This window comes from Camellia sinensis, chromosome 6 (genome assembly GCF_055761805.1).
Source record: "Camellia sinensis isolate YWXY chromosome 6, ASM5576180v1, whole genome shotgun sequence".
NCBI classification, from domain to species: Eukaryota; Viridiplantae; Streptophyta; class Magnoliopsida; order Ericales; family Theaceae; genus Camellia; species Camellia sinensis.
In genome coordinates this window covers 140,168,923-140,196,424 of record NC_138966.1, presented here as the reverse complement: position 1 = coordinate 140,196,424, position 27,502 = coordinate 140,168,923, and the positions used below count along the sequence as shown (strand labels likewise).

Sequence of the window (27,502 nt, the reverse complement as noted above, 5' to 3'; positions counted from 1 at the left end):
CATAAGAAGTCCTTGTTTTGTCAGGCCATTCAAAAAAACTACAACACTCACAAGAAAGTGCTGGAACTTAGACAAACTACGAGGGACGCAGTGGCCGAAGCCGAACTGAAGTCGGCCGAGGTAGAAGACATCAAGAAGCAAATGGCCGAGCTGCAGGCTGAGAACAACAGGCTGACCGGACTAGTTAGTTCGGCAGAGGCAGAAAGGCAGAAAACTGCCATAGCTCTGAAGGACAAGTATTTGCGTGAGCTGGTGAAGCTCCAAAGAAAGAAAGATGCCGAAATAAAGGAGAGCGCAAAGGAAGCTGGCAAACAAGGTTTCAAGAAGGCAGAAGATGCTTATGCCAAGCAATGCAATGCTGCTAAGGAGCTGTTCTTCAAGTGTGGCTGGAGGGCGGCTGTTGAGAAGCTCGGTCATGATCAACAGACCGAGGTCTTCAACCCTCCAGATTACTTTATACCGAAGTCCCTTGCTGAGTATGCGGATGCCATGCAGCAGCAGTTCCTTGAAGGCTCAGATGCCGATGAAGATTCCTCTTCTGAGGATACTCCGGTTGTTAGTGTGGACCAGGTAGTTCGGTCGGAGCCCCCGATTGAAGATCTAACTAATGATTAATCAAATGAAACCGTGGTTCCAACCGAAACCACTCTTGTAACTGAAAACGTCCTTCCTCCTGAAACCGGTCTTCAAGTTGATGCTGATGCTGCGTTTGACGCCGAGATTGAAGATCTTTTTTCTTGATTTTTTCTCTTTTTGTTACTTTTGTTTGCCTTTGTCTTTGTAATCGGGCTGCGGCCCCTCCATTGTACCTATTTTGATCTTTAATGAAATGAAGACTTGTTTGAACTCTTACTTCGGTTGATGTGTATGCTTACACTTGAAATGTCTTCTATAAATTCCAACTGTTATTTCGGTTTTAGATGGTTTAGCCTGACCATGCTTACCAGCCAACCACTCCTTAGCCGATGTAATTACTTCGGCTGAGGAGTATAAAGAGTAGAGATAATCCGGCCAACCATTCCTCAGCCATGCCCATACTTCGGCTGAAGAGTACAAAGAGTTGGTTTAATCCAGCCAACCACTCTTCAGCCATACCCATACTTCGGCTGAAGAGTACAGAGAGTTAGTTTAATCCAGCCAACCACTCTTCAGCCATACCCATACTTCGGCTGAAGAGTACAGAGAGTTGGTTTAATCCAGCCAACCACTCTTCAGCCATACCCATACTTCGGCTGAAGAGTACAGAGAGTTGGTTTAATCCAGCCAACCACTCTTCAGCCACACCCATACTTCGGCTAAAGAGTATAGAGAGTTGGTTTATTCCAGCCAACCTCTCTTCAGCCATACCCATACTTCGGCTGAAGAGTATAGAGAGTTGGTTTATTCCAGCCAACCTCTCTTCAGCCATACCTATACTTCGGCTGAAGAGTACAGAGAGTTAGTTTATTCCAGCCAACCTCTCTTCAGCCATACCCATACTTCGGCTGAAGAGTACAGAGAGTTGGTTTAATCCAGCTAACCATTCTTCAGCCATACCCATACTTCGGCTGAAGAGTATAGAGAGTTGGTTTATTCCAGCCAACCTCTCTTCAGCCATACCCATACTTCGGCTGAAGAGTACAGAGAGTTGGTTTAATCCAGCCAACTAACTTAGAATAATGTTTGGTTATTCCGACCAAACGTTCTGCAGTCTGGATCTCTATCCTGGGCTTTAGGAAGGGTGTTGGTTTATTCCAGCCAACCTCTAAGTTAGTTTTTCCAGCTAACTTAGAATAATGGGTTTGCGATATTTCTATCTATACTAAAGCTAATTTTTACAGAGAACAATTTATGTGGAAAAAGAATTTATAGTCTTTATTGAGGAAAAGGAAAATTACATATGCTCTGAAAGAAAAAAAGGCTAAAAATAAAACAACTTGAGATTGGCCGTGTTCCATGGCCTAGGGATTGCTTTGTCGTCCTTGTCTTCTAGGTGGTATGCCCCTTTGCCTGCTAACCCAACCACCTTGTAAGGACCTTCCCAGTTTGGCCCCAACTTGCCATCTCCTGGTACCAAGGTGTTTCCCATTACTTTACGTTGTACACAATCGCCGATCTTGAATTGTCTTGGATGTACATTTTTGTTGTGTTTTCTGATTAACTCTCGTTGGTATGAAACAATGTGAACTAGCGCTCTTTCTCTTCTTTCTTCTGCAAGGTCGAGTTCCAATGTTATGGCTTCGCCATTTAAGTCTGGATCAAAATTTTCGCTTCGAATCGTGGGGAGGCCAACTTCCAGTGGGATTACTGCTTCCATTCCATAGGCTAAGGAGAATGGTGTCTCTCCTGTTGATCGTCGGGGTGTGGTACGGTAAGCCCATAAAACATGAGGAAGTTCGTCTGCCCATTTGCCTTTTGCCTTCTCTAGTCTTTTCTTAAGTCCATCCAAGACGACTTTATTTGATGCTTCTGCTTGGCCATTTGCTTGAGGATATGCCGGTGTAGAATTGTAGAACTCTATCTTGTATTCTTCACAAAAGCTTCTGAAGATTCTGCCGTCGAACTGAGTGCCATTGTCTGAGATTAGGGCTTTTGGTATGCCAAACCGAGTGATGATATTCTGCCAAACGAACTTCTTCACATCTTTTTCTTTGATTGATGCCAATGCTTCTGCTTCCACCCATTTGGTGAAGTAGTCAGTTGCTGCGAGAAAGAACTTCCTGCCGCCGGGTGCTGTTGAAAGTGGTCCCACAATGTCTAAGCCCCACATTGCGAAAGGCCATGGGCTAGTTAATGGTAGGAGTTCTCTTGCTGGTTGGTGAATTTGATGTGCGAATTTTTGGCATTTCTCACACTTCTTGACATATTTTTCTGAGTTTGCCTGCATGTATGGCCACCAGTAACCTTGTGAGATGGCCCTGTAAGCTAGCGACCTTCCCCCTTGATGGCTTCCGCATACTCCTTCGTGTATTTCGAACAAAAATGCTTCTACTTTGCTGGGATGAACACATTTTAGGTAAGGCCCTGAGAATGACTTCTTGTAAAGTGCCAAAGATGGAGATAACCAAAATCGCTGCGACTTTGCTCTTATTCTGTTGGCTTCTTTTTTCTCTTCTGGTAGGATGCCGTCTTTTAGGAATAGGATGATGGGATCCATCCAAGAGGGGCCTAATTCTGCGCAACATACCTCTTCTGCTTCGGGGTCTTCTATGCTTGGTCTTGGTAAGAAGTTGATGAGTAATGGATGAGGGATGGATGTATCTGCCATTGAGGCGAGGCCTGCTAGTTCGTCCGCTCGGCTGTTTTCCTCCCTGCCTATTTGTTCTATCCTTACTACATCGAACTTCTTGATCTCTGTTCTTACCAGCTCTTGGTACTTGACCATTCTGTCATCCTTTGCTTCGTATTCGCCAGAGATTTGGTTTACTACCAGCAGAGAGTCACTGTACACCATTAGTTCGGTGGCCTTCAGGTGGTATGCTGACTTGAGCCCTGCGAGAAGCGCCTCATACTCCGCTTCATTGTTAGATGCTGGAAAGCCAATGTTGATTGCTTGTTCTACAACCAGGCCGTCTGGAGAGATGAGGACTATGCCAAGTCCTGCACCATGCCGGTTGGATGCTCCATCCACAAAGAGTTTCCACATTTCTCCAACGAATAACTTCCAGCAAGTGGAGGGGTCGGATGATGTCGTGGGGTCAAGAATGGTGTTTTCTTCAAGGTCCATGCCTGTTGTTGGTTCCTCGCCATCTAGTTGGGCTTTTGGTGAGTCTTGGTTTGCTTCTTCCTTGCTGTCTTTAGTCTGGTCTGCCTTGGAGTCTGACTGAGTGCTAACTACTAGGGGTTGCGCTATTCCGGCGTCAACTTTCATCCCTAGTTCGGTCGTGTCAGTTAGGTCGACTGGGCAGATGTGATGACTTCCAGGAGTAAACTCTGCGACGAAGTCTGCCAAAGACTGGGCCTTTACTGCGGTTCTGGGTTGGAACTTGATGTCGAATTGTCCCAACTCTACTGCCCACTTCAAGATGCGCCCAGAAAAGTTAGCCCTCTCAAACAAAGCTTTTAGTGGAAAAGCTGTGAGGACGACTATGGTGTGGGCATGAAAGTAGTGTGCCAATTTTCTGGAGGCCATCATCAATGCCAATGCTAGTTTCTCCAAGGGTAAGTACCTTGTTTCGGCTCCCAACAATGTCTTGCTGACATAAAAGATGGGCAAATGTTGTATTCCTTCTGTACGAACCAACACTGCGCTAACTGCGTGCTGAGAGACTGCTAGGTACAAAAAGAGTTCTTCACCAGGTACTGGAGTAACAAGCAGTGGTGGGGAAGACATGTACTCTTTTAAGCTTTCTAGGGCTTGGTCGCATTCTTCATCCCACTCAAATTTGGCTTTTAAAACTTGAAAGAATGGTCGTAATCTGTCTGATGACTTGCTTATGAACCGATTGAGTGCAGCCGCCATGCCGGTGAGATGCTGTACTTCTTTGACTGAGTTTGGTCTTTCCAACTCCTGAATTGCCTTGATTTGAGAGGGGTCTGCCTCTATACCTTGGTTGGTCACGAGGAAGCCTAGGAATTTGCCAGATCCTACTCCGAATGCACACTTGGACGCATTGAGGCGTAACTTGTGCTTCTTCAGGATCTCAAACATCTCGCCCAGGTCCTTAAGATGGTTATTCTCATCCTTGCTCTTGACCACCATGTCGTCGATGTAAGCTTCCATTGTTCTGCCTAACAGTGGTTCAAACATCTTGGTGACCATCCGTTGGAATGTTGCCCCTGCGTTCTTCAGGCCAAAGGGCATGACCTTGTAACAGTATAGTCCTCTTGGGGTTGTAAAAGATGTGACCTCCTGGTCAGGCTCATGCATGGCGATTTGGTGATAGCCTCTGTATGCATCCAGAAAGCTAAGTCGGTTGTGCCCTGCCGTCAGGTCCACCAGTTGATCTATCCGTGGTAGAGGAAAGCTATCTTTTGGGCAGGCCTTGTTGACTGTTTTGTAGTCGACACAGACTCGCCATTTGCCGTTTTTCTTCGGCACTACAACTGTGTTGGAGATCTATCTTGGATAGTGCACTTCTCTAATTGCTCCTGCCTCCAGCAGGTTGCCTGCTTCTTCCGCCACTATTTCGGCGTGGTGGAGTGCCGATCTGCGTGTGCGTTGAATGACAAGTCTGGCGGATGGGTGGACATTGAGTTGGTGACTGATGAAGTTTGGATCAATGCCTGGCATGTCGTAAGGTGTCCAGGCAAACACTTCGATGTTAGAGGTCAAGAACTCCAAGACCTCTAATCTCTCAGTGCTGGATAATGACGAGCCAAGCAAGAAGAACTTATCCGGATTCTTCTCATCTATCTTTACCTCCACCAAGTCTTCCACTGCTTTTTGATCAGCCTCTTTGCCGACGTCTGCGAATAGCTTATTACTTTCTGGTTCTTCCACTGAATGAACGTACCCTTTGGCGGCGCGGCTGCCATTCACCGTGGCGAAACATTGTTTTGACATGATTTGGTCTCCATATACCTCTTCAATTATACCGGAGTCGTTGGGGAACCGCATCACTTGATGGTATGATGATGCCACCGAACGCATGGCGTGCAGCCATGTTCTGCCCAAGATGATGTTGTAAGTGGAGGGGACCTTCAATACCCAGAACTCCACTTGTTTTGTGACACTTCCTGCTCTGACTGGAAGAATTATTTTGCCGACGGGCCACTCTGGTATGGAGTTGAATCCAATTAGAGGAGATACTGCAGGCGCCAAATCTTTGTCTTGTAACTTTAGTTGTTTGAATGTGTCGTAATACATGATCTCACACGAACTACCCTGGTCGATCAGAATCCGCTTGACGTCAAAATCTTTGACTCGGAGAGTGACAACCAGAGCATCATTGTGAGGACAGTATATTCGATCCAGGTCTTTATCCGAAAAAGACATTACGTTTGCTGCCTCCGTTTTTCCCTTCTTGATGGCAAGTTGGGTACTTAGCACTTCTCTAAAGTGTTCGGCTTTTTTTATTGATCCTCTGAGCTCGCATACACGCTCAGGTTCAAAAACTCCATGAATTACATTGATAACGCCTTGTGGTGGGGCCTCGAGCGGCATTCCATTGGGGTTGTTATGGTTCTGGGGGGCTGGCTGCGTCCCTCCTTCAATGTATTTGTCCAAGTGTCCTGCTGCTACCAATTCTTCCAAGTGTTGTCTCAATGGTGTGCAATTCTCAGTTCGGTGCCCCTTTTCTTTGTGGAAGGTGCACCGTGATCTGTCGTCGTAGTCTTTCTGAGCTTTTCCTAGCTTGGCTGGCCACTTGACGAAAGGCTCATCTTTTATTTCGCTCAGAATTCGATATATCGGTTTTTTGAACACCGTTGTTATGGCAGTGCGGATTCTCAACCATCTTTTATCTGGGTCTTCTCCGTTATCTCGTTTGCCACGTCCGTTTCTGTTACTCCGGTCTACCGTATTGACCTTTGCTGAGGTCTTCTTTTCTGGTACTGTAGTCGCACTAGATTTTGCTTTGGCACGTGCGCCATCCTCTTCTACCCTGATGTGCTGATGCACTCTCTCCATGAGGGCTTCCATAGTAAGGAGTGGCGTCATGGTGATAGAGTCCCTTAGTCTGTTTCCAACTGGTAGGCCTCTTTTATACTGCGCAATGGCTAGATTGGTGGGGCAGTCCCCAATCTGATTGAATGTTTCCCAGTAGCGACTGTTGTAGGATCTAAGGGTCTCTTTATCCCCCATGTCGATGGAGAGTAGCTGGTCTATCTCCACCGGCGTTTTAGTGTTTGTTCGAAACCTTGTTACAAATGGTTCTGCCAATTGAGCCCAAGAGGCTATGCTGCCTTCTGGGAGCTTCTTGAACCAAGTCAAACCTAGGTCGCCAAGGCTTGATGGGAAGAGTATGCACATTAAGGCCTCGTTTTCGCCTGTAAACAGCCATGACTTGGCGAAAGTGGCTCAAGTGTGAATACGGGTCCGTCTTCCCTTCATATGTAGTGAATTTCGGCTGAAGGAAGCCTGATGGTAGGGGAGCGTTCTCGATTGCTGGAACAAACGACGAAGTCTGTAGTCTTGCTAAGGCTTTGTCCGTTGGTTCGTAGGCAGGGCGCGGTATTGGCATTCCAATCTCGACGCTTCCATGCGTCCGAGGAGCCAACCGCTGTAAGGCAGAAACTCGGTGTGGATCCCTTGCCCTGGCATCCTCCTTGCATCGTGCTTTTTCTTCGAGCACGGTTCGTAAGTCGGATGACCTGGGCAGCTCTGTCTGTCTAGATCTGGTTTGGTGTGAATGCGAAGGCCAATACGTGCTTCCTTCAGTGTATGATCTCTCAGATCTCGTCCTCTCAGACCTAGAGTGACGAGTTCTGGAAGACAAGGATTGAGTGTCGCCTGTCCTGAGGCTTCTACTCTCTCCTTGTGAGGATGTAGTATTCCTACTACGATTTTCTGAGTGGCGAGGGGGCGTCTTGTTTTTGCGCCCCTCTCCTGTCGCCACTTCTTTTTTCTTCATCTGGCGTTTCAAGGCCTCCATGTCCGCCGCCATCTTCTTTATCAATTCATCTTGTTCTTTCACGCATTCTTCCAGAGTTTGGGGGTCAATCCTCCGTCTTTGTCTGCCGGGACTTTGAGAATGGGATTGACGGGGGCTGTGAGTCCGTCTTCCCCTAGCCTCCCTCCTGGAGGTATGTCTTTGCGGTTCCAAGTCCGCCATGGGAGGGACAGCAGGTAATCCTTCACGCCTTGCGCCCCCTTCTGGAGTTAGTCCATCGACGGCGGACTGCGGCAAGTCTTCAATGTGTGCCATTGAATGAGAAAAGGAGAAGCTTAGTCAAGAGGTTTCGTTCTGTCTGATTTTCCCACAGACGGCGCCAATTGTACGGGGAGGAAATAATTCTCCTCGTATAATCCTGTTGACTAAGTCCACGCTCTTCCGTACGACGTCGCTTTACCTAAAAACACAAACGTGAGCTAGCCGGCGGGTGTGTGCCGGAAACCTCTCCGATGGCTAAGTCAGTAAGCTTGACAAATAGACAAAGCTCTGAGTATTCTGAAAACAAAGTTATGTTACCTCCTCCAAGGGTGATGTTGTGAGCTTTTTATAAGTTTCGAATGGCACAATCCTAGTAGGACTTTTATTTCTCCATGCAGAATCCTCCTAGGATTCATACTCCTAAAGGATAATGCTTATCCTTTTACACCCCCCCACTGCTTAAACCAAGTAGGATGGTTTTCACTATGGCCGAACTACCTCTTGACCGAAGTAAAACTGGCTATGCTGAGCCACAGAATAGGCCGAACTATCCTTAGCTCGGTTTTCTCCTCCTACTCCTTATCTCGGCTTTCTCCTGTTCTACCAATAGCACGGGCTTAGATCGAACCAACGACCTTCGGCCGGTATAACTCCAAGACCGGCATAACTCTAAATCGTTCCCAGATCGAAGTATCTTTATAATTCCTGAGCCGAAGTAATTTTACCTCCCTGGCCGGCGTAACTTTGTTTCTCCTAGGCCGGAGTAACCTTGCCTCTCCTGGGCCGGAGTAATCTTGCCTCTCCTGGGCCGGCGTAATCATTACGGCCTTTTTACTTAGTCCTTCGCACTTTGGGCCACAAAGCCCAACTCGCAGCTCGGCCCAATTTTTCCCAAAAATTACCCTCTCATAAAGTAAACAACTATTGTTAGTATTATTTATCGTGCATACATGCGTAATGTTATTTCTTAGATACTACAAATTAAAAATATATTATTTGTCATCTACCCTTCCTTTAAAATTTAATACAGAATTGTGCTCTAATTTGTGTAACTAATTGTTGTTGAACCTCATGAACTAAAAGATAAGTTGAGCTAATTTTGAAGCCAGTTCTCAAATTAATTTGAGGAATTTAGATTGTGAGTTATTAAATTATAAGCTAAAATTATTTTTATTATTTATATTATATTCTCAACGTGTTTCTTCATGTGTAATTGAGTCTCTTTGTAGCGGGCCAAACAAGCGCAAATATTTTTTTAAAATTATTGGGTGGGCTGCAAGGTTTGAATCTTTTGCCCGCTCTGATACCGTATTGAATTATTGATCACCAATTCATCTAAAAGTTTAAACTATTAGAGAGGAATAACTTTATTATTTATATTATATTCTCAACAAAATATAACAAGATCAGAAATGAATTGTGTTTCAAGAGTTGAGAATAATTTGGGATTGTTTGTTAATTTTGTCAGTTTTTTGTTTAAAAAAAAGTAAACAAGTTACCGGTTGATTGTCAAAGAGTCGTCAAAAACTGCCGAAGCTTACTAGCAACCACCTGATTGCTGAATGTGGGCGGTAGGCAGAGGTGGTGACTTAGATAAGTGAAAGTAAAAAATTATTTCGAAAACAACTAAAAATATCTTCTTCTTTTTTTAGTTTCCAAAATATTTTAAAATGTTGAAATCAATTCCATTTCTTTTTAAAACAAAAATAATATACCAAACAATTTTTCGTTTTTAAATTAGAAAGAGAGAGAGAGAGAATAAAAACAAAAAAAGTTATGCTAAGGATCCTAAATAATTTATCAATTTTTCTACCAAACCTCTCACTTGATGTGTGACACACAAACATATGGGTTTTGTGTAGATTGCACGCTCATGTGAGAGGTTTGATAAATTATTTAAAATCTATAACATTTTCCAAACAAAAAAGAAGAAATGAAATCCTTGACAAATGATTAATGAGTTTCAAATCCATTATAACTTTCTAGATATGATTAACAGAGTTGGGGATGTTGTTGTGCAGTTTGCGCAGCTGTAACTGCTGTGCGGCAAAATGGGCCCATTTTAAGATCTATTTTGATATTGCGAACCATTCATATTTTAAAATACATTAAGCAGAACATGCCTGCAAAAAATTAAGTTAATCGGATATCGTTTACCTATTCATCCACTCACATTTGTATTCATTTTAATACTTTAAATCACAATTATTATTTATTTTTGTAGATACAAATGTGAATGGATGAATAAGTAAACGATATCCGATTAATTTGATTTTTTACAGTCATGTTCTACTTGATATATTCTAAAATATGAACAGTTTAAATTATCAAAATAGACTTCGAAATGAGCCCATTTCACTGCACAACAATCACTACTACATGGGCTAGGCAGCAACATCCCAATCTCATGATTAACATATCCGTTTCAAGAATTAATTGGTTACTATAATCAAGATCCATTATGGTTACAAGTTTCAATAATATTGTCAAGGGGATTCATAAAATTGAAAATTAGATATAATTTATATGCATTGATAAAGAAAATGTGTACAATCAAATTTGGCACAAATAGTCATTATTAGCCATATATTGTCCAAATCTTTGTTACATGCGCAAACCATATACATGAAATTATAGGAGTCAATGCACCATGTAAAATTTTTTTTTAAAAAAAATTGAACTCAATAAAATATTTACTATTGGAAATATTAGTATTTTTATTTAGGGTTGGTAATGAAGAATAAAATTAGTATTTTATTTTCAAATTGTCTGATGAGATCATAAAATTCCATATTGTTTGACTAATGACAAATATCATGCAATTTAGCCTAATGGGGGAGATTGATGCAATTTCTCCACACAAACAGGAGTCATTTTTAATCTTTGTCAAATTCCGGGGAGGCCATTATAATTTGTTTGTAAAAAACTAATAAAATAACAGAAAACTAAAAGCACACTCGTGTTGCTTCCAATTCTGCAGAATTTTGTGATCTATTGACCCAAAAGCCAAAGAATAGCCATCATCGAGCGAGAGAGAGAGAGAGAGTGAGAAGGAAACATTTCTAGGGCTCACAAATGGACGCTTCAGCTCAGCCCTACGACACCGTCATGTCAGAGGCGGCGCCGCCTCCCCCTCAATCTGATCCACCGCCGCAGCCTCCTCCGGCCGCTGGGATTGAGCACATCCCCGCCACGCTCAGCCACGGCGGCCGATTCATCCAATACAACATCTTCGGCAACATCTTCGAAGTCACTGCCAAGTACAAACCCCCAATCATGCCCATCGGCAAAGGCGCCTATGGCATCGTCTGGTAATCCTCCTCCTCCCTCCCTCCCTCTCTCTCTCCCTCTCTCTCTGTCTCTGTCTCTCTCTCTCTGGTAAAGTTTGCGTTTTTATGTGGTTTCTGTTGGTTTGATTTTGTTTTGGATCAGCTCGGCTTTGAATTCTGAGACGAACGAGCATGTTGCGATTAAGAAGATTGCGAATGCCTTTGATAATAAAATTGACGCGAAGAGAACTCTGCGCGAGATCAAGCTTCTTCGCCACATGGATCATGAAAACGTCAGTGAGTGATAGTTATAATTTGGAATTTTTTTCCGTATCAAATGAGATTTTTGTTTTGATCTGGTGTATTGAATAGCAATTTCAATTTCACTTCCATTATGACCTTAATTTCAGTAAATCAACTGAACAAGAATTGGAAGAGAAAGATGCCATTTTTTTTAATAATCTTGTGACCTCACATCCCACTTTTCTGCATTTATGCATCCCATTGTGTTATGGATGGACTAGATATTGATGTAGGTTGGGTTGGCTTTTTGGCTAAATTAGCCACAAGCTAAAAAGCCAATAACATAAAATGTCACGTCCAAACCAAAATCATTTTACTTTTCCTCTCACAAAAGTTAAAAAAGCCAACCCAAACAAACTTTTTAGCCGGGGCTAAAATAGCCAAAAGGCCAAAAAGCCAACCCAACTTCCCAAAGGAAGCCATTTACTAATTTGATTCTGCTTTGTTCTCTTTTGAACTTGGTTTAATTTATTTTTCTTCTTGAGGAGAGCTATACTTGTACGTGGATGGTGTCATTATTTTGAGTAAGGCATGTGTAGCTGGAACGTGAATGCACAAAAAAGTGCTGGAATTTTATCCATTTCAGCTGGCTTTTGCCCAATTTCCTTATGTTATGACAATAAGTGCTTCTATATTCTCACTTTTTTTTTAATTTTTTATTTTGAACAAGGCATATTCTCACTTCTTAAAAGCAAATTAATTTATGGCAAACTGAATTAAATTTTAATCCCCTTAGTTTGCCAGAGATATGTACGCAATGTTATCTTGTTGTCCAACCAAGTTTTGATGATAAACGTTACACGCTATACTCCCTTTGTCACATACCGATGATTTTATTTAGAAAAGAACGTATTTTATTCTCAACTAATGAATTCACGCGTTACCCTTTTAGACTAGTTCTTAAATATCACTCGCATTATTTTGACCTAATTTTTTTTTCCTACTTGTCAAAAAAAAGTTCACTTAATTCTTTTTCCATGATTATGAGAGAGAGAGAGAGAGAGAGAGAGAGCGAGGGGGGGGGACAAACTTCATGGGATTTATGAAAAAAAGAAAGGGTCAACCTTTGTGTAATGGAGGAACTAATGTGGAGTAAATGAATTAGATTGGATTTTGAAAACCTACTCAAGTGAACTTGTTGACAAACTTCATGGGATTTATGAAAAAAAGAAAGGTTGAGGACAAACATCATGGGATTTATGAAAAAAAGAAAGGGTCAACCTTTGTGTAATGGAGGAACTAATGTGTCGTAAATGAGTTAGATTGGATTTTGAAAACCTACTCAAGTGAACTAAACAAGTTTAGTTCAAGCACATGTAGTTGGCTGCATGAGGGTTTTGTTTTTATTTTAAAGCTGTATCCATTCAAACCAATCTTTCTGTTGAGTCCAAGGTCATCATGCCTTCATCACAACCTCAACTCACATCCTTTTGGCCTACCTCTCGTTCTAGTACCTTCAAGTTGAATCTCATCACTATTTCATAGCAGGAGTGCTGGTTGGTCTATGCTGCTCATCTATTCATTTTGTCTTCAATCAATGCCAATTCTAACTTTCCACAAATGTATATGGTTTCATTCAAATATATATTGGTTATGTCAAATTATTTGGAATGCGCCCTCACATTATAGGCAATAGAAGTTGGAGGAGTTAATACTAGTATTGGAGGGTAATTTGTGGACAAGATATGTTATATTCAGGAAGTTGTTCAAACTTAAGACACGGTGAACTTTGTCTGGTTCGGGCTAAGATTGTGTCATGTTAAACATTTGACCAGGAAAAAAAGGGAAAACAAAAAATAAAAAAGGCAACTTAACTCCACTCAGCTACTTGGGATTGGTTGCATGGATCAGTTTTTGTCATTCCGCTCTCATAATCTTAGTTAAACAGCAAGATAACATCTTTCTTTATTTTCTTAACTCAAGTTAACTTTGGATCCTCATTCCCTAAAATGACACTCAATGTCAATAGTTTCACCCAATGTTGTGAATGGCGCAGCGAGGTGCAAGCAGTGCACCTGAAGGGACCCAAGGCGAGGTGCATTTAATGAGTCGCTCACCTTGGACGCGACTTGGCCAGGCACTGAAAGGCGCAAGGCGCGAGCCTAAGAGGGCTTTTCTTTTTTTTTTAATAATTCTGATCTAACGGCTTTGATTTGTGTTCAAAAGGCTCCAACCACATAGTATTACAACTTATATAATACAACCCAACCCAAATCAGTCGACTCAAATCCCTAATCCATCGAAGAAATTTGTGTCGTCTCTTCCTTTGGGCTCATCTCTCTCGATTTCGACTTCGATTTTGATTGAGGTAAGTTCTTCTTCTTCTTCTCCTCCTCCTCCTTCTCTTCTTCTTCGTTGGTTGTTGGTTGCTTGGCATTCGATTCGACTTTTTTTTTCCCCCCCTTCCTCTTCGTCCTCCTTCGTTGGTTGTTAGGTATTTTTTTTCTCCTTCCCCTTCTTCTTCGTTGCATCTCCAAGTTGCTACATATATATATATATATATATTTTCTTCTTCGTCTTCTTTGCTGTTGCTCTCTGTTTTTTTTTTTTTTTGCTTCTTCAACTCTCTTCTTCTACTTCTTCTTTGCTCTTTGTTTTTTTCTTTTTCTTGCTTCTTTGACTCAATTTCTAGCTCTCTGTTTTTGTTTTTTTTTTTTTTTTCTTGCTTCTTCTTCTTTGCTCTCTGATCTTCTTCTTCTTCTTCTTCTTCTTCTTCTTCTTCTTCTTCTTTGTTACATGGAATAATGCAAAAATGAGATTCTTCTTCTCCTTCTTCTCTATTTTTTTTTTTTTTTTGCCTTCTCTTCCATGCTTGTCTCGGTGTTTTTTTTTTTGCAATTATGTCTTTGTTCTTTTTTATTTTATTATTATTATTATTTTAAAATTGTCTTAGTACTAGTATGAATCATTAGTCTATGTTAATTTGTTTATTTTTATTAAGATTGTGCGCCTTCCTTCAATAAAACCCGCGCCTTGCCTTGCGCCTAGGCCCCAAGAGACCTTCAACGCCTTGGTGCGCCTTGAGCCTTTAAAAACATTGGTTTCACCCTTCCAAACTCCACCTGTGCATGTTTTTTTTTTTTCTTCTTTAAATATATATCTTTATATGGTTTCAATTCCAGTAAAAAATAAAAAAAATAAAAAAGAGAGAGTTGCTTTTGGTAGCTGACAGCTAGTGTAACACTTTGTTAGAGCATTTATGAAAAAAGAAAAAAAGGTATCATGCTAAAATAAATTTGTGACCAACAAAGGTAGAGGTTTATATTTGGCCATGTGATAAATAGGACATTAAGGTTCTGTTTGGTTTTGGCTAAAAAAGACATTTTTTGTTTTCAGCTAAAAAAAGCTGACAATTGGAAAAGAAGAAAAAAGAAAAAATGCTTGAGGATCCAATCAACTCTCCCAATAACAAAAAGCAATTTTTTTAGCATTTACCAAACACATCAATAATTTTATCTTAAAAAAGCAAAAAAAAACTAAAAAAGCAATTGCCAAACCAAGCCTATGTAACAATATTTTAGAATGAATAAGAGATGTGGTTCAATTGGTAACAGCAGTATTTCTCTTGGCTTAGAATTAATTTGCTGTGCACAAACTAGCTCAAATACATGTGTCAAGTTCCCAAACTTGAAGAACATAAAAATCTGTTACCATTGTCTACACCACGCACTGTTCCCAATTACATGTGTTAAAATTTATCACCTACTTCACCCACTTGAACCTACTCCACTAAACCTACCCCACTACACCCACTTAAACCTACTCCACTAAACCTAACCCACTACACCACTACCACCTCACCTACTCCACTAAACCTAACCCACTACACCACTACCACCTCCTCTCCACCTACTACTCCACCTACTACATACCTACCTCCTTTAAATCTTCTATATATAGGACTCATTGTAAACACAAAATACAACAATCAATAATACAATCAATATCTATACAATTCTCTATTTCTCTTTATACATTAAATTTTTCTACATGGTATCAGAGCAGGTTTAGAACCTAGTATTTTCGCTTCCCCGGCGGGCGGCAACCTCACCTTAGCCGCCCGCCGGACCTCAACCTATTCCGCTGTCATCTCTATCAATACATATAGCTTCCAGTTCGCCGCCACCAGAGGCGACTTCTCTACATACAAAGATCAACCACCTTCTCAACCTTTTAGTTCTACTACTGTGACCCTCTCTATGATGGTTTTGGTGTCTCTGCAATGTGGGCTGTTCTTACTATTGTTGTTGTCTTTGACTTCTCTGTGGGTGCAACACTTGGAAGGGGTGTAAATAGGGGTTTTGCAACACTGCTTGCTAGTACTCTTGGCGTTGGAGCTCATCGAATTGCTAGTTTTTCTGGAGAAATATGTGAGCCCATACTACTTGGGCTTTTTCGTCTTCATACTAGCTGCAGTAGTGACATTCATAAGATTTTTTCCAAGAATGAAAGCAAGATACGATTATGGGCTGCTGATATTTATATTAACATTCTGTTTAATATCAGTATCTGGTTATAGAGATGATGAGGTGTTAGAGATGGCCCACAGGAGACTATCCACCATACTCATCGGTGGTGCCAGCGCTGTGATTGTGTGTGTATGCATTTGTCCATATGTGGTGCTGGTGTTGTCAAGGGCTTCCAGCCATCTATCTATCAGGCAAATAATGGTGGGGCCAATTTTGTGGCACATGGTTAGAACCTTTTCAGAGGACTACAATGATTTGAATGTTGAGCCTTCGTTTGGAGAGACCAATCTCGACTTTGAAGGCAGAGAGAGGAGCACTAAGGAAAGCACACCCATTCTTCTTTTATTTATTTAATCACACTCACCAAGTTTGTTTCACTCTCATTATCACATCCATACACACCGGTATCATGTTGTCTTCAACTTTCTTTTATTTATCATTTTAAAATACACCCTTATCATGTTGTTCCCCACCTTCTTTACTTTATATATATATATATATATATATATCTCTTTTTATTATATTCTATTACTCAAACTCTCCTCCATTTGATTTTAAAATCACTTATTTTTTATTTATTTTTTCCAAATCACTTTTCCTCCTTTTTACATACCCCCACTTTATTTTTGAAACAATCACCCTGATATTTTTCATATAATCCATCTATACATATTTTTTTTATCTATTTTCTTTCTCCCTTGTTTTCTTTCCTTTTATTTTTATTTTTTCAACACAACACTCCCAAAAAAAAAAAAAAAAAAAAAAAAAAAAAAAAAAACATTTTACAAACTTGTCATTTCTTCATGCCGGGGATCAACCCCGATCAGCATTTTACACCCAAAAAAAAAAAAAACAAAACAAAAAAAAACAAAACAAAAAAAAAAAAAAAAAAAAACACACACACACACAAAACAACCACATCCACAGGCGGGATTTTGCTTCTCTACTCTGCTGCGGGTCGCTTTTTCTTGCCTCCGTCCTGGGCGGCCCTTGCCGGTGCTGCCTCTGTGTTTCCCGCACCCACTCCACTGGGCACGGTCACTACTCCCTGCTCCTCCACTGCAGCATATGGCGGACCTCCAAATCGGAACATAACGGTGGCCTTCCGCTTCAGTTCCTTATTTTCCGCCTTTAGCACACTTATCTCTGCTCGCGCATCCTTATACATGCGTTGGAGCAGAGCCAGTTGGGCGTTTAACTGCTGCACCTCATTTGTCCTACTCTGCAGCCGGTGCGACAAGTTTGTGACCGCAGTCATGGTTTCCACACATGACTTCAAAGTATACTGATTCGCCTCAATATCTGATTGCGCTGCCATTCTTTGCTCCACAGACCGCATAGGAAAGGTCAACGGAGCAAACTCAGGGGCGTTTGGTTGAGGTTCAAGGGCAACCGCACTGGTTATCTCTCTTGTGGACTCGTTGAGGTCGGGAAAGAGAGTAAGCAGACCACGGGAAGAAGAGGTCATGTTCTGGGTAGCTGGACGAGAAGAAGAGGCCATGTTTTTGGGTTGCTAAGTGTTTCAGAGAAGCAGCGATTACCGATTGGTACTGTCAGACAAGGTTGGTTACAGAGTGTTTCAAGATTTGCAGCTCTTCGAAACAAGCTCTCTGAGAATGCAGAGGTTTCAACTGGTTTGTTATGCTTCCAAGCCTCAGCCTCCGCTTCGGTTTATAAAGACCCTGACGAAGAGGCCGACACGCGTTCTGTCGGTCACGTGCATCGCCGCGTGTCTGGCGCGCCTTTTGATGGCTCGCCGCTCGATGATTTCTGTCGGGCACATCTTTTGATAAAGTGGGCGCGCCTTTTGAGGGCGCGACTTTTGCGGGCTCGATATATATATCTACATGTATATCTTTTGGGCAGCCTATATACACACTCATACAGTGTCTTCTACATCGGTCCGACATGACCCTATAAACTGTCCCGACATTAATTCCGGTTAGCTCCTTTATGGGTCCGACAAGACTTTGTAAACTGTCCCGACATAGATTCCGGTTAGTTTCTACAAGGGTCTGACAAGACTCTGTAAACTGTCCCGACATAGATTCCGGTTAGTTTCTACAAGGGTCCGACAAGACTCTGTAAACTGTCCCGACATTGATTCCGGTTAGTTTCTACAAGGGTCCGACAAGACTCTGTAAACTGTCCCGACATTGATTCCGGTTAGTTTCTACAAGGGTCCAGCAAGACTCCGTAAACTGTCACAACAACTGTCACCACATTGTCTGCTACAACGGTCCGACATGACCCCATAAACTGTCTTCTACAACGGTCCGACATGACCCCATAAACTGTCTTCTACAGCGGTCTGACACCGCCATCCAGTGTCCTCTACACCATTATGACACCACCATACAGTGTCCTCTACAACGTTATGACACCACCATCCAGTGTCTTCACCAATGGTCTGACACGACCATACAGTGTCACCTATCCTCTTTTATTTTTATGTATTTTCTTGTTTTGTAACTCTCTCCAAACTCAAGTTGGCTAGTTCCTATCCCCCTTGAGTTTGCGGGGGGCTGTTAAAATTTATCACCTACTTCACCCACTTGAACCTACTCCACTAAACCTACCCCACTACACCCACTTAAACCTACTCCACTAAACCTAACCCACTACACCACTACCACCTCACCTACTCCACTAAACCTAACCCACTACACCACTACCACCTCCTCTCCACCTACTACTCCACCTACTACATACCTACCTCCTTTAAATCTTCTATATATAGGACTCATTGTAAACACAAAATACAACAATCAATAATACAATCAATATCTATACAATTCTCTATTTCTCTTTATACATTAAATTTTTCTACAACATGCTTCTTGGCCATAGTCAATTACCACATAGAATCTTGCTTGAATGTCTCCCTTTGTTACTTTCTATGAGGCCTTTTCTAAGTTGTAATACTTAACATTTCAGAATTTTCCACTTAATAAGCATGATGGTTCCTACTTGTTCAACAAGATTTATTAAGATCTTAATTTTCCTATTATAAAAAAAGCACTTAAAAGTTAGCAGGAGACTCATGGTAGCCTGAAGGTGAGTCAAAAGCATGTAGTTACCTGCACCCTCTAAAACAAGTTTGATATTTAGCCAAGAAAACTTGGTTGTTGGAGGGGTGGAAGCATTTCCGAGTCAAGTTAGAAGTTGAATGTACAGTTCCAAAATTCAAACTTTGGTGGGTTGCTCTCAGTCCAACAATCTGTGAAATATCTACTCCCTTTTTTAATTAGGTTAAGCATCTTTACTTTTGACTCTTGGATTTTTGAGATAATTTAAGAAAGCAAGCTTCAATGTGTATGACCTTTATGCAAAGTTATCATTAATAAGAACATATATTTCCTCTCTGGCAGTTAAGGAGAAGAGAGCAAAAGTGAGGGAAGACATGACAAAGAAGAGAAAGAATGAGAAGTGTATTCTATATGCAAAGGAAGATGACCAAAGACAAGAGAAATGAACAAACGAATGAAGATAGTGGAGATGGGGGGGAAAATTACACCAAAGGCCAATTTATACATTTCATTGAAACCCATTCTACCCTCTTATCACAACATCGATTTCATTTCTGGAACAACTAAACATAAACACGGACACGTAACACAACACGGACACGCCGACACAAAAAATTTCAAAAATTATAGGACATTATATGCTGGGGACACACAAAATATATAGTTCTATATATTTATGATATGGTATATATAAGGATAAACAATTATTATATATTATAATTTAAAAGATAAAAGTTTTAAAAGTCTACAGAAGGGGAATAAATATAAATTTACATTGTTTTTCTTTTATTTTTGGATTTCAAGTTAATTTATTCGAACTTGTATTGTGTTTCATGTGCTTTTAAGCGATAGACATGTGTGTTCCTCAAGTCCTTGAAGCGTATTTGAGTCCATACAATTTTTAAAATATAGGACATGTTTGGCTGTATGTTTGACAAGTGTTGAGAAGTATCCGGTGAGTGTCGTGTTGGTGTCCGACACTAGATGTCATATCTTAGAAGTGTTTGTGCTTCTTAGCTCATAAAGAAAATCCAAATACAACATAACTAATTTAAAAACTTTTAATAGGTCTAATTTCTAGCATTAATTGTCATATCAACATCTCTTTGGTCACAATGTTATCAAGGTGCATAATTTCCTCCTATTATGGAGGATTTGACCTATAAAATTCAACAAAATCTACAATAAGCTTTAGCATCTTATGGTTCTTTTGTTACTTGTCATCTCAAGATCAATACTCTTATTATTGATTTATAACCTAAATCAAGAGGAGGAGACCAATCATGATTGGAACTATCTTTAGCTCTTTCTGAGAAATTATTTTTAGCAGTTTTGGAAGTTCATGGATTATGAGAAAGACTTGCTCTAATTTCTAAATTGATGCAACTTGCATAAAGGTTCTTAAGAAAAAGATATTGAACTATGCACCATCTCCCCCAAATCCAAGAGGAGAGGGGGAGGGTGGAAGAAGGCAAGGAACACTTGAGCCAGACGAGAGCAGTTTAGCCAAGGACTAGAGGTGGATTCAAACCAATTAAGTTTTTCTTAACCTTCCCTTTTCTATATCCCCACCCCTCTTCCATCTGCTATGATTATCTTCTCTTAGATTTTCTTTTTGCCCTGTAGTCTATTCAAATAAACTGTGTTGTCGCAATTTAGATTTCCTGCACCTATATGGATTCTTCATCTCTTAATTCATCACTATTAGTTTCTATATAGAGGTCATGACTTGGTGCCGTGACGAGTTCTATCCACCCCCAGCCTTGTGGTATGGGTTTGAGTTGCACGAATCAACCACTCCGCAAAAAAAATGTGGGGAAGGCTGCCTACATACTAGCTCTTCCAAACCTTGCTATAACCGGAAACCAACCGGAATCCTTGTGCACTGGATACGATTTTTTTTGCAGTTTCCATGTGCATATATACCTTTGTTGTAATTACTTGTAAGGTTCATCATCATGATATGATTATTTTGTGTGATCTTTGGGCTTGTAGGAAGAAACAGATGCTATAACTTGATGCAAGTCTCTTTGTATTTTATCACCAAGAAGAAGAGGAAGAAGCAAGCTTCTTGTTTACTAATGCCACTAGCCTTTGCCATGCAGGTTGTTGCAATTAGAGATATAATACCACCACCTCAAAGGGAGTCATTTAATGACGTCTACATTGCATATGAGCTTATGGACACTGATCTCCATCAAATTATTCGTTCCAATCAAGCATTGTCAGAGGAGCATTGCCAGGTTCTATTTTCAACATATAGTTCCTTCAGAAGCACTATCTTAGTCCATAAAACACTATTGTTATTTGTTCAATGTCTTGCTCGAGGCTTGATGTGGTTTGAATTGTGAATTTCTATATGAAATAAACAATTGACCGAGGTTAACCTCAACTATCAGCAGTTTTGTATGCAAATCTTGTTTTGCTAATGTGTTCTCTCCAAGGCCATATTTCTGTAAAGGAGATGACATAATGCTTGATGTACTGCATCACCATCTCTTATGACCTTTCTGTTTCTACAGCAACTTCAGTTTAAACAATATATAAGTCCAAAAAAGTGTAGTCAGTCTTCTTGAATGCACACGACAAATAATTGTATATGGGAAAGCAGTTTGGTCTCATCACTCTCAAGCTATTTTGTGTATATTCTTCCTTCAACTGCTGTAACATTCAGTTTCTCAAGAGAACATCATGTCTTTTCTTACTATACTTCTGTCTTTTTATTTATTTATTTTTTAACCTGGCCTTTTTAGTGACATGATATCACTTTGAACTGGTGCAGTCATTCCTTTATATAGTGCAAGACAAGCCATTGTACTTGTGAAATCAAACGGGCTTGTCTTGCCCTGAAAAAACGTCATAGTTCTTTTGCAACTGCTCAAATATTTTGTTATTGCTGCAACAGAAGGTGGAGGAGAAATTGGACTGCCTTGACACATCTCTTGAACTATTATAGAAACCACTGCTAACTCAACAGTTAGTCAAAATTTATAATAAGTGAAGTAGAATAGTTTTTTTTCTTCCCGAGAAAGGTTTTATGTTTTTATCTGTCTAGCATCATTTGCAGGCAAACTTTTATCATATAATGAGTTGGGAAACAGGATCTAGGTAATACTCATATTGTTTTATTTATAACACCTTAAAAGGTTTTTAATGAATTCATTTTACTAAAAATCTTGTGTGAGAGTAATCCTCTTAAATCTTGTCTGAGAGTAATAATCTTATTTGTATTATTCATATTGGATTGACTAGCTAAATTTCATGCATGATAGACCTTTGACTTCAGTAAGATCAAATTTATGATAAACAATTAACTTGTCAATCACTATGAGCCTACATCAGGGATCAACATTTATCTTTTTGCCTTAGTTATAGTTGGAATGACTGAGCACATTCAGGGTAAGTTTCCATAGTACACGCAACTTGATGATATTGTTTTGACTGACAAAACGGAAGTAGGAGTAAATCTAAGCTGTAAGTTTGGAGAGAAACTATGGAATCAAGAAAGTTAAGGTTAGGATTATGGCTGAATACATGGAATGTAAATTCTCTAAAATGATTGAGGAAACGGAAGTAGGAGTAAATCTAGGCTGTAAGTTTGGAGAGAAACTATGGAATCAAGAAAGTTAAGGTTCGGATTATGGCTGAATACATGGAATGTAAATTGTCTAAAATGATTGAGAGCAAATGAGAGTCTTAAGACATGATCCCATGTGGTTTTAACTGAAGTGATGGGCCTTGGGTAAGTCGGAATGGTGAAGAAGATTTGTCTAGCATCTTGCAAATGTTTAGGACAAAGCTTTGTTGAGTTGACCATTCTCATGAGTCCTAAAGGTAACATAATTTTATTTCTTTGTCCTGTGTAATTGGATGTTTAACCCTTCTCCTCCTCCTCCTCCTCCTTCTCCTTTCTTGCATATGATATTTTTGTGGTCGATACTTTAAAAGTCATTATATTAGTAAACCTGAATAGCTATTGACCTCTTCAATCTTTTATGCAGTATTTCCTATATCAGATCCTCCGAGGATTGAAATACATACATTCTGCAAATGTTCTGCATAGAGACTTGAAGCCTAGCAATCTTCTCTTGAATGCCAATTGTGATTTGAAAATATGTGATTTTGGACTAGCTCGTGTCACCTCTGAAACTGATTTCATGACTGAATATGTTGTTACTAGATGGTACAGGGCACCAGAATTGTTGTTAAACTCTTCAGATTATACTGCAGCAATTGACGTGTGGTCAGTGGGTTGCATATTCATGGAATTAATGGATCGGAAACCTTTATTTCCTGGTAGAGATCATGCGCACCAGTTACGTTTGCTTATGGAGGTAATTTTATCCTCAGTTTGTTATTGTTATTCTTTTCAAGTGTCTTTTGAGATTCTAAGCTTTTATTAGCTTTTATATTTGTCAGAATTTTCCACCTGTACTAATTTTTTGAACTTGAAACAATTTAGAAGTACACATATTCTTTCCTAAAGCATGTACATGATATTTAGGAAACAGTTAACATTTTTACCCAAAAAAAAAAAAAAAATCACTATATTGTCTGCATTCAAATTTTCTTCTGGAGGCTTTGGAGACTGGTTGTTCTATTTTAAATTGTGTGCTCATAACAAGTGAATCTGTAGGCATGTCAAGTATACCCAATTCATTCTGCCGTCAAAAGAGTTTGCACATATTCATTTTTATGCCTTCTATGCTGAGGTAAAATACCCATAAGAAAGAATCTTTCAAGATCTTGAGTTTACGCTCGTGACATGTGCTGAAGGTTGTGTAACTAACTATTGTGAAGAATAGACCTAAACAACACAAGTTTGTTTTTGAATTTTCTTGTCTTTCCGTGCATTGTTCACTTTACTTTCTTAAGTAACTATTCCAATCATGTGCACTTGTTTTCTTCTTGTTCCGTGTGTTATTTTTTTGGTTTAGATTGAATGATACTTTTGACATCTTTAGAAAGCAAGTAGAAATCCATGCTTGCATCTGATTGTTGGCATTTTAAAGTCACTGAAATATTTGTGGCAGTAGAAAGCCTTAAACTTCATTTTGCATGCCAATTCAAAGCTATTTTCTTCATAACAGTTCCCGCCCCAACCCACCCCCCCCTGCGGGTGTTTGGTAAAGTCTATTTATTTTTGGATTTAATCATCTTTGCATGGAAAGAATGGGAGATCAAGCCTATCTTCTATCCAAACCAGTTTTTTTCTCTCTGAATTAAAATGAGCTGGATCCTGGACTGCAACACTTTTGATTTCCAAACAGACAAGCGTCATATGCTTACTAAATCTTACTATATTCTTAAGTCTTACCAACATATTTTGAGTATGTTTTCATGGATGGTTATTCATGATTCCGTATGATTGGGAAGCACCAATGTTGCAGCTGGTTTATAGCTTTAAAACACATCTTTTAATTTTGACGACCATATTTTAATGTTTATGCATGGTCACCTATATGCAAGTATGATTAACAAGTGTCACACCTTGCAGCTGATTGGCACCCCATCAGAGGCTGAATTTGGGTTTTTGAATGAAAATGCAAAGAGATACATTAGGCAACTTCCACCTTTCCATCGGCAGTCATTGACTGAAAAGTTTCCACATGTCCACCCTGCAGCTATTGACCTTGTTGAGAAGATGTTAACATTTGATCCTAGACAGAGGATTACAGGTGAGTTTTTCAAGCCCCCACCAAATGGTCTAATTCTAATAGTCATTGCCTGCTACGAAACACGGACATGGACACTGGTTCAGACACATGACACAACAATTTTCAAAAAATCTATATTTACATATTATTATTTTTCTATTTATATGAATATAACTTTAGGCACAAAGATATGAAAGTCATTGATGTATATTTAGAGGTATATTTGTTTTTTTCCACTTTCCACTTTTTATTTTCATATATTTTAATTTGATCCCGAATTAACTTACTAAAAAATATAATAAAAAAACCCACAAAGGTGTCTTAAAGCACTCTGATACATGACATGCATGTTTGTAAAGTGTTCCCAATGTGCCCAGCAAAAAAAATGACATGGCACGACATGTCTGACACGTGAACATACATATCTGCTCTATGTCAGTCTTTCCAATCTCTAGGCAACGGAACCAAAGACATGAAGTAGGAAGATTAGCTGAAGTACTTTTTTATAACCGTGACTTTCCCTCCTTTGGATAAATATTGACGCTTCCATCCTGCAATCCTCTTTCCAAACCGCTCCATAATACAATCCCATACTGGTATCGCCTTATAATCTGAACCAAGCTGGAGACCCAAATCCACCATGGGTAAAGAACCCACTCTAAAACCCAAAGAATTAGCCAAGCCTTGGATATTCTGGACCTCCCCCCACTAAGATAAAGCATGCTCTTCCCGATATATAATTTTGATTCTGACACTGCCTCAAAACAAATGAAAAACATTGTAAATTTCTCAGCTGCTCTTAAAAGAAGACAATTGTATCATCATCAAACAAAATGTGAGATCGCTGTCACTACTCTTTCCCTACTTCTGAGCCCAAAACATGAGATCATCCCCCCTTGCACTGCCCTGCTAATCATCCTACTCAAAGCTTCCATGACCAAGATGTGTAGGGCGATAGAACTGATGGAGAGCCATTCATCTTATGCTCAGAGACCTTGACAATGTCCAACTTACATATGACCACAGATCCGGATAGAACTGCCGGATATGCTTTACGCATTTTTCCAAATTGAAACTCTAAACCACTTGTCCTTCAACCATTACTGATTCGGGTTCTGTTCACAGCACCCACACCCAGGGCATTCCTCCTGTATTGTTCTTTTAATCTAAATGACTTGCCAAACACTACCTTCTTGTTACCCCTATAGAAACCTTGACAAAAGCCAAAATTTAACCAACCCTCCAGCCCTAAAACCCTGCAGTGCTGCTCCTGCAATCATTTTGGGCTCATCACTAGTAGTTGTGTATTCCCCACATTCATTCTACACTAAGATGTGCAAAATGCAATCCCTAAGTTCAGAGTACCAACTGTTTTTAGTAGTTTCTGACCTCCTAATTCAACTGTTTTTAGCTTCACTGTTTTTCTTTATCCTGGTAAGTATTTCCTAATTTAACATTTTAAAGTTGTTAAGTTCATGCATTTTCATTATCCTGTCATCCAGTTTTCACTTCTCAATTTCTGTTTCGGATCCATAAATTATTTTTAATCCATTCCTGTGGCTTTGGCTTTGGTTTTGGTTTCAGTGGAGGGTGCACTCGCACATCCCTACTTGACATCACTACATGACATCAGTGATGAGCCTATCTGCTTGACTCCTTTCAGCTTTGACTTTGAGAATCATGCCCTGTCTGAGGAACAGATGAAGGAGCTGATTTACAGAGAGGCACTTGCATTTAACCCGGAGTATCAGCAGATCATGTGAAAGAGCCATAATATGCTACTTTTGCTTATTGTGATTTTAACCAGTGTGGGTGTCCCATGTTTTTATATAATTTAGCGAGTTACATCTTCATGTATATATATTGTTCCATCCAAAACATGGATAGCTCTCGAACTGAAATTTGTGATTATGGGCTTACTGCATACTGTCTGTCAGTTCTGGAAGCCTGAAACAACTGATATGCTATTTGTATGGGGTATTTTTATTTGTATTAGCTGAACCGCTGATGATTGGATCTTGCCCTCTTTGGGGTGCGGGTGTGTCTGACTTGTGGGGATATTATTTTTGCTTCCAGTTAATAATAGTGTTTGTAAGTTCTATTTAATTATTTTGCATATGCAGATTTTGGCAGTAGAAGCTCTATATTGAACACTCAGAAAAACAGAGTCTGAAGTGTTTTAGGGACGATAAAAAGATATTATAATGAAGCTCAGTACAATCCTATATAGAGGCTCCACGAAATCTGATTCCAAAATGACTCTGTCGAAGCCTTTCCTGATGGCCAGTAGTAGCTCTAAAACTAATGTTTTACAGCAACCAATCATATAGCCTCAAAATGTTGATCTTGAACGAAAAAATTGAAGATTTTTACTGGCTAAGACTGGCCCCATCCAAAGGGGTCGTCAGTTTTGATGTACTGTTCTTTGCATATATAATTTTTTGAAGTAAGGGATTTCATGATTAGGTAATAGAATATGGTGTGGACATAGCAAACCTCCTAAGTCGATTTGTTTGACACTGTCCCTTCTCCACTAGAAGAAAGTAAGCAATCACGTACGGCAAATGAATCAAAAGAAAGGGGAACTTTTTCTTCTCAAAAAGTGAAGTGTGATTTCTTGAAATTATACCATCAGTCCATTGCTTCAATAGAAGCAGAGAAAGGCCCATCACTATTTAACGAGGATTTGTCACAACTAAACAGTCCTATCTAGCCAACCATAATAAAATCTTCCATCTAGGCAAGCACCCATTTTTTCTGAATCTCACATTATCAACACTAGCACCCACTTGCCACCGACACCTTTATTAAGCAAATCTCAACCTCTCGCAACAACTGTGCTATGTGCACAAAAATGTACACCAAAAGGCGCAATGAGCATCGTTTCTGTATTACGCTCCAAGATATTAGAGATGCTTCAGCGGCACTCAATGATATATCCCACATCGGGGAGGGGAGCATTACAGATGATACTAATGGCTCCTTCGCAAATTTAGGAGCCATAAAAATAATTTGTAGATTTTCTGAAATTCAACTCTGCCA

General features: G+C 40.0%; 1 protein-coding gene across 1 annotated transcript; it reads left to right on the top strand.

Annotated features, from left to right (window-relative positions):
* The first annotated feature begins 10,331 nt into the window (after positions 1-10,331).
* On the top strand, positions 10,332-26,566 carry MPK6 (MAP kinase 6). Its single transcript, XM_028261478.2, has 6 exons — positions 10,332-11,044; positions 11,166-11,295; positions 20,909-21,046; positions 22,805-23,137; positions 24,301-24,481; positions 26,045-26,566. The coding sequence occupies exons 1-6, from the start codon at positions 10,809-10,811 to the stop codon at positions 26,221-26,223; spliced, it is 1,197 nt and encodes a 398-aa protein (XP_028117279.1). The 5' UTR covers positions 10,332-10,808; the 3' UTR covers positions 26,224-26,566.
* The last annotated feature ends 936 nt before the right edge of the window (positions 26,567-27,502 follow it).

Excerpts from the sequence above, each read along its gene's own strand:
- MPK6 (XM_028261478.2), top strand. The coding sequence starts at position 10,809 with ATGGACGCTTCAGCTCAGCCCTACGACACCGTCATGTCAGAGGCGGCG. Across the intron at positions 11,296-20,908 it reads GCCACATGGATCATGAAAAC|GTTGTTGCAATTAGAGATAT; the intron begins GTCAGTGAGTGA and ends TTTGCCATGCAG. Across the intron at positions 21,047-22,804 it reads TGTCAGAGGAGCATTGCCAG|TATTTCCTATATCAGATCCT; the intron begins GTTCTATTTTCA and ends TCTTTTATGCAG.